At 41.4% G+C, this 13,958-nt stretch overlaps 1 protein-coding gene across 2 annotated transcripts; it reads right to left on the bottom strand.

The window, feature by feature from the left end:
• Positions 1 to 770: 770 nt before the first annotated feature.
• On the bottom strand, positions 771 to 13,938 carry ALKBH1 (alkB homolog 1, histone H2A dioxygenase). Of its 2 annotated transcripts, XM_062495239.1 has the most exons (7): positions 13,820 to 13,938; positions 13,531 to 13,565; positions 10,997 to 11,105; positions 6,711 to 6,873; positions 3,129 to 3,219; positions 1,833 to 2,026; positions 771 to 1,300 (listed from the first exon to the last, which is right to left on the bottom strand). In XM_062495239.1, the coding sequence occupies exons 1-7, from the start codon at positions 13,935 to 13,937 to the stop codon at positions 883 to 885; spliced, it is 1,128 nt and encodes a 375-aa protein (XP_062351223.1). In that variant the 5' UTR covers position 13,938; the 3' UTR covers positions 771 to 882. The 2 variants fall into 2 exon arrangements, with proteins under 2 accessions (XP_062351223.1, XP_062351224.1); XM_062495240.1 differs by lacking the exon at positions 13,531 to 13,565 and having other exon boundaries at positions 13,815 to 13,937.
• Between the last annotated feature and the right edge of the window lie 20 nt (positions 13,939 to 13,958).

A 13,958-nucleotide genomic window follows, 5' to 3' on the forward strand; every position in this document is an offset into this window, starting at 1 on the left:
CTTTTATTTGCAAGTCATCCTGTTCCTTACATATGCTAGCTTGGGACTTGAGAACTGTAACACACAGGCACTTAGGAGAGGGCAGTTTTGAAAGAATGGTGATACTGGACTCAGTCACATACTTACTGCTGGGAGGAGACCCAGTTGGGAGCTACTAGATATTCGAAGCAGATATCGTTCCCAACTGTTTCTCTCTAAAATCTGAGATAAGATGTTCAGTACCATTCATAAAAGCAGATTCTGCGGCAGTTGAGGGAATGCAAGCAGGCAAAAGGAGAGCACAGGACTACAGCAAGCTTACAGCAGGTGCTGCTTGCAGGAGCTACCAGTTTCTGACCACCGAACCCGTTTTTCCTGTAGAAGTAATTATATGGAAAATAGTGCAGGTAGGTCTTGCACCCATAGCAGCCCATTCTCATTCATACTTGTTACTTCGCTTCAGCTGAGCTTTACAAGCCCAACAGGATTCTCTATCACATAGCAATTATGTATCTTTTGGTAACACTCTCTGCCCAATGATTTCAAAACACTTTAGAAGCTTCACTCCTAAAGCTTAAACCAAGCTTCACCAAAAGCTTAAACCATTTAAGCTTAACTAAGCTTAAAGTGCTCTGACATACAGGTATTTTAAAGGAAACAGTGCAGTAAACATTTGCAAAATGCCAACAGAGTTAATCTCCTGAGTACAAGTCTTGAACTTATCCTTCTTTTCCTCTTAAATTCCTTTTCTCCTCCCACCTATTTGTTACAGCAAGAAGGACTACATTTATTCTGCACAAGTTTATTAACCACCATACAGATAAGTGACTTCCAGTATGACACCGGTTCCTAATTCCATATGGAGATTGCCTGTCTGGTCCATGTCAGTATGATTGCCTGGTCTCAGCTGAGTGTGTTTGGTTTATGCCTTTTGGCTTTGCTGTTCTCATGGTAACTGTCTTCAGAGGGTGCTTGGCCCTTTCCATTTGTCCCAGATTCCTCTGGAAATTTCTGACCCTCAGCCAACACCTGTCGAATAGTCATGTTGATGCGGGAGGACTGCAGGTACTTGGCACACACCTGCCAATCCTCATCAGAGCTGTGCTCAATGACTGAGCCAACAGGAAGGTCTGAAGGAGCTTGGTCGAGGCACGAAGGCAGAGCTGTCCCCTCAGGGTTGGGGAGGACCCGGGGGACAGCATGGTACAGCAGGCGGCTGAAGCCAGACATCACCATGATGTCTCCGCTGTGCATGAACATTGCTGTTGGGGCCTCCTCCCGCTTCAGGCCCCCAAGCAAAAATATGGAGGATTGCCCAAAACTAGAGAGGGTATAAGGAGGGAGAGAGAAGACAAAAAAAAATCAGGTAGAGAACAGTTTTCTGTACAGTAAGAAAATATCAGTAGTTAAATGCCTTTATAAAAAACATCCCAAGCAATCACAAAAACCAGAGGGACTCCTAAGAACAACTTTCAGGTGGGAACATGGCAAAGAGACTAAGAGATCTGGTTCAAGACAGGCACAGTGTGAGCAACTGCCCTGCCATATTTGAAGCTCTGCAGAGATACTTCTTTAGTATCTAACAGACACTCTACTCTGCTGCTTTAGAACAGAACTGCGCTCTCTGCAAAAGAATTCTTCACTCCAGGCACTACATCCATGCTATTCTAGCAGTCCTTAAAGAAAAACCTATGTCTTTGACCTACAGCCTTCTGCTACTCAGATCATCTGAGAGTGAAGATTATGTACCCAGTTAGCAAACTACATCATACTGCCTTCCTATAACCATATGCAGCCCTAGAAAACAGCCATTGATCTTTCTGTAACACTCAAGTGTGCTTTCCTTGACTCACCTGAATGATAACAGGGGCCGAGAATGGTCTAGTTCAGACTCATCCGCATGAATTCCCAGTGAGGAGTCAAAATGATAGTAGTTCAAGATCCCTGCTTGGGCTTGGAAACCCCGAAACCCACAGGCTGCAGCCACTTGTTCTGATAGGAATGCAAGGTCTGAGGGGAAAGGAGTGTGGTGATTTGCTGAGTACTTCTGGAAGGAGGAGAGGGGAGGGAAAAAAAAAGAAAGCCACACCCAACACATCAGAGCAGCAAATACACTTGGAAACAAACATTGAAAAAGAACTCAAAACCCTGGCTGATACTCGTGGAGAAGGACATCACATTTACCTAGAAAATGACTACAAGACAGGCAGAACCAGAGCAAATTTCCCACCTAACATTAAATTCAAGGTCTAGGCTGAGACTGCCAGAGATTCAATTAATTGTGAAGTTAATCATTATATCTAGATGCTAAACTTTAAATCAGTTAAGATTAGTACCAACATCCTGAGGATCTTCTCAGTCACAACCTGAAGCTGCCAATGGAAAGACAGTTCTGTAGCTCATCAACACAGCCCCAAAACAAGCATCTTTATTCCTCCATAAATAACACGAAGGAATCAGTTGCAAATCTGCTTTTTCTCTCTCCCATAAGTCATTCTGAGAGGACTGGAAAATAATAACCAAACTTTTATTAAGGTCATCCAGTAACAGGTTGATCTGGTAAATAAAAGGCTGCAAGCAGATTTGGTTATCTGCAATACACAGAAAAGATGCATAGTCACTCTGCCAGTGTTTATCAGCCCCCATCTATCTCAGTCTCATGAAAAAAAGTTTATTTTGATCAGGATCCTCAAAATCGCTGTTAGTTGGTAAAAATGCACTATAGTGGTTCAGACTCATTCAAATTCAAAATCACATGAGCAGCAGTCTCTTCTTGCTCCTGCTCACCCCACCAAAGAAGAGTAGTTTCCTAGAAGTCACACTCAGCTTAAAGTGTTAGCAATGCTTTTGTAATCATGCCTTTTGGTAGGTAAAAATGCCACTTACCCTGAAGTAGTGGCAGGTTAAGAGCTGAGTGTATGCCATCATGTTAACTTTCAAAGGACAGAATGCAGCAATGGACTTTTGCTGTTAAACCCTTCACAGTAAACCAATACAGATTAAAATGTTCTTTAAAAAGCATGGTTTGTTAGTGTCTTTGCTCAAGACTGTCTTGTAGGATCATAAACATTTTATTCCTTCATGTCCTTCTCTGTTTGCCATTCTGAGTGCTTATGGCTAAGAAAAAGAGAAGAATTTAATCTCAATACCTTAGTCTCCCAGTTATAATGGTAACCAAGGGTCACCCAGCGCAGCTTCTCCAATAGGCTCCTGGGCTCCCATTTACTGGAACCTTTCCTTCTACAAAGACAAAAAACATAGATATAGGATATGTGTTAATTTCTAAGGGGTCTTCTGGTAGTGTAGCATGCAGTAATGAGATTCATTCATCTATTTCACAGCCTATTAAAACCAGCCAACGCTATTAAAACAAATCAATGCTAAACTTTTATTTTCGTGCCAATACTTTCTTCCTCCAAAGATCCTGAAAATTTAGTTCATGGAATGTGTGCAAACTATGGGGCCTACTGCCAACTGTTGTCAGTTTGAAAGTCTGTATTTTCAACATGGTACCGAAGAGGTTATCGGATGGAAACACGAGGAGCAGTTCAGATTAACAAATCAAATTAAACATGTCCTATTTGAGCACCTGAAAGTGAAAGACTAGAATCTGAAGATCTGAAAGCTGCAAATGCAAGGAAAAAATACTCTAGGCAATTAATGGAAAATTACAAGAAAGAAAAATGCGTTGCCTAACAGTGAAGCATAGCATGCTGCCTAACATTGCAAAGGATGGTTAGTTCTACTACTTGGTACTTTGACAAAATGTCCTTAGGACAAAGTGACTCACAGTAAAAAGTAAAGATTTCTCTAGCTATGACCACAGTGTCAAGAAGTCTAGACTGCAGGTGTCCCCTTATCCAGACTGCTATGCAGGGCAAAGAAATGTTCTTCTCATGTGACAGCCCTGAAGTAAAGGGCTGTCACAGACTGAGTGGTCTGAAGCCACACACCAATTTACCATTCTTACTTGAAGGTCACGACAGCAAGAAGAGACTTCAAGGAGTGGCTTCTAGTACAGACTGTGGAAAAGCCCTTGAAAAGTTACAGAGTGTAAGTTACTAAATCAGATGGAAATATGTTAATGACAAATACAAAAAGGAAGATACATATCTATCTTCTAGTCTATTTATTCCAGCAATTTCAGCATACTTTTCTCAAGCCAAGTCATAGTTTATGGTAAAAAAAAAAAAAGGACAGAAAAGGGAAATACAGTCAGAAGATAAACAGCAATACCAGACGGCTGGCTCTCATTTATAGCCTTATTAGTTCAGCATGATATGCTCTCTTCTACAAAAAAGGATTGATATTTGTGGTGCCATGGTCAAGTCTCAGCCAAGTATCTGCATTTAATGTGCATTTCTACCTGGATACACAGCTTGTTCCTTCAACTATGCCATACTGATAACTCCTAAGATAAACCAGAAACAGGAGTAAAAGGCCAGTTTCTTTACCTTTAGTAATTTTTCTTCACTCACTAATTACTGATAATATTCTTTCCAATTTCCATCTGTCATAGGGTAACAGCAACTGCATACCATAAACACAACACAGCAACTGTCAAATACATGCTGCTTGGAACAGTCTGTGTAGCCCATAAGCAGGTAACACAGCATTTAGAAAAGGGAGAGCCCACAGTTTGTTCTTGTACATCTTTCAACTCACAAACAATGTTCATAATGAAACAGTTTTAGCATGTGCCTTTCCAAAGTGCCCTTCTTTTGCTACATTGCTGGAATGTTTGAACAGCTGCAAGAGCCCAAATGCTTATGGCAAGTCTTTATTCCCAGAACTTGATTATTTTGCATGTAATTTCATGTGCAATTGCTAAGAAGGGGAAAGTATGAGTGCTGTATATCTGGAAACAATGAGATCCCACAAGAAAGCATAGAAAAGGTCTGCTATAACTATGTCAGAAAACGACTGAACAGCATGAGAGCTTTGGACTGAAGATCCCTTGTTTGCTGGTAATAATTGCATCTATACACCTATACATCTATCTGTTGCATCTATTTCCTTATACAAAATAATAGATATATGTATATATCTGCATATCTATATCTCCCTTATGGGAATGTTCTATTCCCTTTTATGCTTTCAACTGTCCTCAACACCAGAGAAAATAATCAGGCTCCACTCTGTGAGGAAAGCATGTCTAGGAACTGTACAGATTCACCCTACCTTGTGATTCCTGCATCCTGAAGAGAGGAGGTAAGCCATGACCCAAGCACATGCATGCATTCTCCTGATGGCTTTAAATAGCATTAAAGTTGTGACCCATCTAGGAAGTAGACCTCTTTTTAGTTAAGCACTGTTTCTCGCCTCCCTGAAAAGCCTTTACTCCAGATACTAAGAGAGACTGGCTAGTTTGATGTGCTGCCCCTAGGTATAAGCACAAATACAGCAGTTTGTTCACTAGAAAACTCAGGTAAGTACTTCATAAAACTGCCAGGGTTGCTGCCAGCCATCACTCTTCCAAACACTGTTTTCAACTGAACTGGACTCAGTTGCAAATTAACCTCAGTTCTGATCATTCTCTGCATGCAGGAGGTACTTCTGGAAGAGGCCTGTCAAACTGGAAAGGTACCCCACTTTTTTCAGCCATTGGGTACAATGCACAATCCTTTCACAGAACACTTTTTCATTCTTGATGGAGCACAAAAATGGTTTCTAAATGTCTGTAACTAATTCTGACTGAGCAAGTGAGAGTACAACTTTCCTCCTAGGTGCAAACAGAAGAATTGTTCCAATCTTGCTTTTGCCATTCCATATCTTGCAGATGTCCAGAGTTCTTTTGAAGAAAACCTCAGCATGTCAACCTCACTAAGAGACTGAGGTGAAGATAAGCATTGTAAGGAACTCTGATCGCGCCATAACACAAAACAATCATTATGAAAAATAAGCAGTGAAATCAATAAGATAACGATAAATATCCAAATAGCTAAAAGATAGACTGCTTACAGTACACAATCTTACATGTATTTTTACAGGTGACTTTATTAAAGTTCAAACTTTTTCAAAGTTTTCCTTTTTTGACTTCAAAACCAGGACAAATTCTCCACTAAATTCCAGATCAGGTAAAGGAAAGGCAGCTGCATCAGCCACAGAATTCTGAACCTGAAGGAATCTTCCAGATGAAACAGGAGTGCCATTAAAATGGTACATTTAATATATTTAATTCAATGTCATGCTGAATTTAGAAGAACCACAAACAAAACCAAACCCAAAGAAATACTTTAGAAAATAAGAACACAGAAACTGGTAGATTTGAGAAGTTCAAGAAAGTACAACTAAAAGTGTTTCAACTATAGTGTACTGGGTCTAAGAGCTGACTGGGAAGAAGTGCTACCATTAGTGGGAAGTTTTGGAAAGGATCCGTTTTGCCTCAGGAAAACTGAAGCCTAGAGGGACTTCGTGGTTCCAGATGTAGCTGAGCTTAGCAAGCTTCAAATACCACATCAGCCAGGGGCACTACTGAACATTCAACCAATGGCTTTACAACAATATGCTACTAGAAAATTCCATTGAGAATGAAAGCAGAGAATTAACAAGGATGTACACGAAGTCATTAAATATCTGTCTTTAACTTGGCATGTCTGACACCATCTGCATTCTGCCAGCATGTACACAATCTTCTTCAGCTTCCTTTTCCTGCTCAATTTTCTTAGACCTTCTCAAAGGTGAGATCTGGCATCATTAGTTTTGACCACAAAAGGTGACAGTGGATTTACCTCAGCTGCTCCTTACTCTGTCCCCACAGGTCAGTGGTCTTCTCAGGAGCCATGTGCAGGTCCAGGTTGCAGACATTGGGTTTTTCAGGGTATACCTTGAGACACTGCTTCACCCAGTGACGCTGGCAGCCCGGGAGGAAAGGGTTTGGTATGAAAATAAACCCTGACCACAAAGAAAAAAGGAGAGGATGGAGATGAAGTAGGATTAGACATTTTACAGTATTTTTTCTGAATCTAGAGCAAAGGACAGAAGTTGAAGGTAGTGAAAAAACACTTAAGACATACAACCATTGATTGTGTATACAAGCTGATGAAAACTGTTAAATTAAAACTTACTGTTTTTTCAGACAAAACAAATGGTGGCACAAGGTAGAAGGCAGAGGGCAGCCAACACTGGTCCAAAAAAATTACAATGAAGGACGTATCTATGTAAGGCATATTGAGTAAAGGAGATAGAGGAGTAAGAACATGGAAACCAAATTGCTTTGGAGTAAATTTTATTTTTAAAATTATTCAGCATGACTTTTCTCTTAATCCCAGCGAACTTAAAGTAATTCTGGCCTAGTCTTTCTGTGCTTCAAACTCACTTTATACCTGTCTCTGAATGTCTTCCTACTTCTAATTCAGAAAGAAGTCCCTGGGTTGAGCAAGTATCTAGTAATGTAAAGTGTCCTCCTCTTTGCTTCATGTTTATTTCCAGGTAACTCTGGTTATATCCATATTTGCATTTTGATATGGTAACACTCAGAAAGGGGCATGAAAGTCAAATTAAATCCCAAAGCGCTTGTTGTTGACTGTGAATACTTTGCAGGTATTGTTAATTAACACAACAAAATAGACACACAGCTATTCTGTGTGTTCATTTAGCCAGGCACCTCACGCAGGGTTCAAGCAGCAGCCCATATGAGAGATGTGGAAGAGAGAAGAGGAACAAAGGAGAAGAAGGTTTTAAGGTTTCGGCCTAATGTGTCTTTTTGAACTTCTCAGTCATATCAAGTTAACAGATACAAAATGATGAAAAAAGATGAAAAAAGAAGCAGCAAAGCTAGGTGTCTCAGTAGGATATAAACTTGCCTTGTGGCCTTATGAAAGTGGTAATAAAAACACAAAAAGAGCAACCTGCCAACATAGCTCACAGACTCAAGATTAAAGTAACTGGTAAGAAAAAAAGCCTTCAGTGTATTAATAACTTATGGTGATTCGCTTCATTCTGTTCCCTGCACTTTCAGAATATGGCAGCCTTCTGACAGGTTTGGCTATAAGAAGTTTTTCTGCCAGAAGCATTACATTTACTTTCTGTTGACATCTGCAAAGAGCAGAATAATAATACTGCCCTTCCTGTCTACAGCTTTTGAAGGGGGGCTCTTGAAGCACTTTACTACATTCATGAAATTATACTATAATATGTATGTATTATCCCCAGATATTAATGAAGGCATTGAAGCCTGGAGAGTTAGTTACAAGCAGAGATGAGAACAAGAATCCAGATTTTATGGCTTTTATATCACAAACTTAGAACATGCTCATGTCTCTTCAAACCTTTCCTTGACCTAGACTAGACTGTCTAGGTTTACAAAAGCAGTAACAACTAAAAAGTGGGTTACTACTATGCTTATTGTGTCAAGAAAGGCAGAAATTGAACTTCTCACAGAGTTTTACTATAAAATTCTATGCAAACATAGAACAAAGACTAATAGTACTAAAATCAGTGACTTGCACACATAGGAGGGAGAAGAGTAAGAAATAAGAAATATATTCCTGTAGCAAACTTTCTGAGTTGACTGAAGAACACCACAGACAAACTTCAAAGTCAACATAATTGAGCTTCTTGGCTTTAAAAGATATAGGGGGCAAGGGCGAAAGCATTATTCTTTGTGAATCTGTATACTAAAGGAAACTGCCCTGAAGAAGCAGATGCAATTCTCTTACTGCAGCACTATTTTGCTATGTACTACAAATTAATTTGCACCTAATGAAAGTGGTCTCCAACCTCAGCCAGAGGAAGGATAAGACATGCACATGTCTAACAACAAGGAAAACCTCTCAAAAAAAAAGTGTCAGTTACAAAGATCCAAAGACAGCATCACATGCTTCTCATAGAACTCAGGACACCACAATAGAAATTCAACCAGATTCCTTAGTCTTCTATTTCACTGCGTACTGTGGTGACGAAACCAAATTACTTCCCTTCCGTTTGCTCATAGAAAAACTAAAGAAATTCCTACTTCACTTAAAAGGCTATTGGACAGCTGGTTACACATCTCCTACTGTTTTAGGATGTCCAGATAAAAGAAACTGAAAAATGATAAAGTATTATTCTCTTCAAGTCCATACATGACTTGATTCTAAGCAGGACAGATAACTTGTCAATGTATTTGTATTTCATTTTAGTAAAAGGTTTCTTTTGCCAAAGCAGAAGAGAAATGCAGTTAAGTAGAACACCTGTGATTCCCCACACCCCCTATGTAATTACTAGGAAAGACATTTAGACAGTAAATGACAAGCAGACCAAGCGAGGGCAGCTGTAATATGACAGGTAAGTGGAACAAAACATTTACAGATGCAAGAAGAGGCAGAAGCCTTTCTCCTGAAGTTATTCAATTCCCTGTGTATTAAATATGCCAGATGGATAGCATGGCTGCCTCAGTTTCAGAAATGCTAAGCTGGCTTCAAAGCTATTAACACAGTAACTGACTGAGATCCCAATGAACCAAAAGAAACATAAGAAAAAACATAATTAATCAAACAAAAATCCCTGAAATAAGGAGGATCTGGGTAACCACAAGCTCATCAGCCTTACCAAAATCCCTGATAAAATTATGAAGCAAACTTTCATGGCAGCCACTTCCAGACATGCGGTGGTTGGGGATAGACAGCGTGGAAGGCAAATTTTGTCTAACCAGCCTTACTACCTGCTACAGTGAGATGTCCAGGCAAGGGGAAAACAGGGGATGATGTTTACCTTGGCTTAAGGAAAGTTTACCACTTGGTCTTCTACAGCACCATTGGAGCCAAACTGGGAGCCAAAAATTTTTTTGGCAAATTGAACAGGTAAGCAAAAGGTGGCTGGGTCACTGGGCTTAAAGAACAGTGATTTGATGATTCAGAGTCTAACCAGCAGCCTTTATGAGCTGCATTCTTTGATCCTGGGGCAAAGACTGATAACTACACCTACATCAACAACATGGATGATGGGATGTTCATCCTCATTTCACTTACAGATTACACTAAACTGGGGCAGCAGTGGATATGCTGGAGGCTACTGCTGCCCCTGAAAACGACCTTGACAAATGAAGAATGGGCTAAAGAGAACCTCATAAATTCAACACTGGTAATTCTGCATCTGGTGCAGAATAACCCCATACAACAGTACGGCCCAAGGGTGAAGAGCAGCTCCAAACCAAAGCCAGGTTGCCTTGAGAATGAACTGTGAGCAGGAGTAAGGGCTAGTGACACATCATGGTATTGGTGAACACCACCTACAAGCAAGAGACAGGAGAGGAGCCAGATTCTTCTCAGATGTGCACAGCAAGATTATGACAGAAAACAATCACAAAAAACAGCAAGACAAATTTTTATTAGATATAAGGTTTAGGAAAAAGCATGGCCTAACACTGATACAGGTGTCCAGAGAGGGTGTATAATCTCTGTCTTTGGAGATTTCCAGAATTTACCCATACCAAGCTCTCAGCATCCTGATTTAACTTGCAACTTCATCCTGCTTTAAGCAGGATGTTGGCCTAGACCTCTGGAGGTGCTTTCCCACCTAATACCTCTCTGTGACTATACCAGGTAAACTGCAAACCTAAAACACATTTCCATTTCTGAAGGAACCTGCCTAATGAAATTACTTGGCATACTGAATAGGCCAAAAGGTTCTCTTGCACTTATGGTACTCTACATTCCACACTGACAAGCAGATGCCACACTTCAACTGTGAAACTACTGTATTTCAGCTATGTACCCAATGTGCATGATATATATTGAGGAAAAACAGATTCTATAGAAATAAAGTCTGTGCCAAAGGCAACAGGAATCCATTCTCATGAGCTATGGTCTGGTTGATCTCACTGTGAAACAACTGGCTCTTCTCACCTTCATAAATATTGCTGTATCCCACCCTTTAGCTGATTTGTTTGTCCTACTGCACTTACTACAACATCAAATTACACTTAGGCAAACCAAAATAGCTTTTTCAGGCAGTACAAGAAAGATAAGATTGAAAGTGCATGAATTCAAAGCAATGAGGTTATGTTTAATTTTTCTTGAAATAAAGAGGTACCTACCTGGATAACCAGTGAGACCGTAGGCTTTCCACTGGCTAATTGGCTGTAATCCTGCTCTGTAGGCATCTTGATCACTGACTGAAGAAATACTGAGCTGTGATCTGAACACCTGGAAAAGAATATGGATCTGATAAAAAAAAGAGTGAGAAACACAAAACTCATCCAAAAATAGCTTCTGAAAGGAAGAGTGCTACCATGCCTGAAGGTAACTCTCATGAAAATGCCAAATCCACCACAGAACTACTGTCTAAACAGCTGTGACCAGGACAGGGCGAACAGAGCCAGGACAGATTCAATGTAAGAATCAAAAGGTACTTACAGGTTTTACCTTGAGATGTGATGTCCCCCATTCATAAAAAAATTCAAACAATATATACCAATGAGGAAAAAAATCACCATGATTTGTCGATTTCCATAGTACAGCCTCCACATTATAAAACATTCTGATAATTATCAACCTCCATTAGAGAGCAATATACTCATAACATTTTCTACCTTCAAAGAACATTCCAAATACAAGTTGCCCATGATCGTATAGGGTAGATGACTATTCTCATCTTGAATTTGCAGAAGGACAAACAGTACAACAATGAAGTAGCCAAAGCTGAGATAAGAAGGACTACAGAAACCTTGTCAATTCTGAATGCCACCCTGCCAATTATGTTCCCAACAGCAGGATCAACAGCTCAAGGCTTGGCAAGATGCATTTACTTGACAAACTCTCTTAAGCTGCAATAACACATGTATTTAAGCTAACATTTGCTGAAAAAACCCACCAAACTCATTCTGTCTTGCTCCCAATCCCTTCTTCACTTAGGGAAATGCCCTCTGAGGAGGGCAAGGTAAAGGCACACTGTTTTTGTTCTGGCTTAGTTCCCCAGTTCAGCTCTCCATGCAGCAGTGGAAAGATACAGGCTCATATAAGGAAAGAGATGGCCAGGCACAGTAGGAATAAACAGGCAGAGACTGCAAGACTTTGTCTATGACAACTTAAAATGTATATCAAATTAAGATCTTTGCACAGAGCCTCTGTAGTGGCGTATGTGTAAATCAGTCTCTTTGCAGCAGAGAGCTTTGGTTAACATTTTCTGAGCAACAGGACTAAATTACATACACATAATTTCTAAGAAATTCTCAACTACTGCTGGACAGCACCTTCTGGCAATATAGTCCGTTGTACCCATTTTTCAGCTCTTTGTCAAAGGCAGCTATGTGAGTGCCAGCCTTGATCTTACTTTGCAGTCCTGTCCAGAGTGTCCCCAGGAAGGCTCCTCCTCTGACTAAAACTCTGACACCTCACTGCCTACTCAAAGGGCTTCCACATCATCTATTGCCTGGGCTTCTGGAGAACAGGAGATGTTTCTGTGCTGAAGAAACACATGTGCTGAATCAGTTAAATAAGCCTGCTAACAGGGCAGATGGGGTATGTCACACTTCACTGAGGAGCTCAACTGCTTGAAGCAGTTTACTGAGAAAAAAGAAGCAATATTATCTGGGCCAATCTGCCTGGCCTGTAGCTCTTAAAGAGAAAAGCCAGATGTTTTTAACCTGGGGGAAAGAGGAATAAAAGATGTTTTCACTAGTCAGCTGTCACCTGATCTTAGAAGGTAACAGGTACAAAAAGAATCATATTGAGAGAAGACAGATCCTTTTGATGTTTTCAAATACTTTGAATTTCCCAGAAGAGCCATAATGTTGTAATCCTTTACCAAATACAGGATTCCTGGAAGCTCTAGAAAGGCTGAAATGCTGACAACTTCCTTGGTTAATTCTGATGCCTCTAACAATTTAATATGGGACAGGTTTTGTGTTCTACTAGCAACCACAAAATCATAGTCTGAAAAGACAGAAAAATAAACAGCCTAACAGAACACTAAAAAGAAAAGACTAAGCACTGAAACTATGAAAAAATTAGGCAAAGTTTCATTTTAACTGTATCCCTCACTTTTTTTTTTACATAAGCTCGTAAGTAGAAAATCCCTGGTTAACAACACTTTAGCAGATATGTGTCATCCTTTTGTGAGGTGACAAAAGAGTAGACAAGTTTTAAGGATAATTTCTTCATCACTGAAGACATGGTAAACTGCTATGATGGCTACTACTTTCAGCTGTGCTGATGATTGTATTCCCCAACCCACTGTAACAGCTGCACGCGCCCTGATGACTGATTTATTATACAGGAGCGAGAAAGGAGAAGAAACTTGTCTAGGGGGAAGGCAGAACAGAAAAGTCAAGCTGATTCTGGCTCACCCAGGTACTAAAGGGCTAAGACAAGGGCTAGCAGGCCCAGGAAACACCGTCAGTTCCGAGAGTGAAACTTGGGGGGCTTTATGTCCACAAGTTGCGCTACTTAAGGCACCACGTGGTTTTATTAGAGGCTTGGAAGATCCCCTACTGCAGTGTAGGGAGCTAATTAGACATTACGGAAAGCATAAATATAAGAAAAAGTAGTAAATCTGTGACTAGGCACCGCGCTGGCCGGGGCGGCTGTGCCCTCGGCAGCGTCCCATGGCTCGGGGGCACCCTGGGCGAGCCCGGCTTTGGGGCCCCGGGCCCGGCCCGGCTGCCCCTCTCGAGTCACGGCCTCACTTTTAAAACGTAACAGGAAGCCATAGGAGGCTCAGCGCTCGAGTGCAGCGTCCTCTAGCCAGAAGCGGGGCGGCACTAGAGATTCGGCGTCGGGCACGAAAGGAACAGCAGGTGAAGAGACCAGGCTACAGCGACACCGCCACAGCCCCGCACAGAGACACCGCGCAGAGGGCGGGACGCGCTCCGAGCCGCTCGCCGCGGGGCAGGGGCAGAAGCAGCCCAGCATTACCTGGCCCCCCGGCGCGGAGAAGTCCACCACACCCCGCAGGTCGGACGCGTCGCGCTGCCGATAGAACCGAAAGAGCCGGCGGAACGCATCCTCCCCGCCCTCACGGGTCAGGGCCGCCGCCATTTCGGGCCGGCCGGGGCGGGG

The sequence above is a fragment of the Cinclus cinclus genome, chromosome 6 (assembly GCF_963662255.1).
Source record: "Cinclus cinclus chromosome 6, bCinCin1.1, whole genome shotgun sequence".
NCBI classification, from domain to species: Eukaryota; Metazoa; Chordata; class Aves; order Passeriformes; family Cinclidae; genus Cinclus; species Cinclus cinclus.

Coding starts and splice junctions, on each gene's coding strand:
- ALKBH1 (XM_062495239.1), bottom strand. CDS start 13,937: ATGGCGGCGGCCCTGACCCGTGAGGGCGGGGAGGATGCGTTCCGCCGG. Junction 11,106..13,530: donor GCCCGGGGCCCCAAAGCCGG/GCTCGCCCAGGG, acceptor ATTCTTTTCCAG/GTGTTCAGATCACAGCTCAG. Junction 3,220..6,710: donor CAGAGTAAGGAGCAGCTGAG/GTAAATCCACTG, acceptor TTGTCTTTGTAG/AAGGAAAGGTTCCAGTAAAT.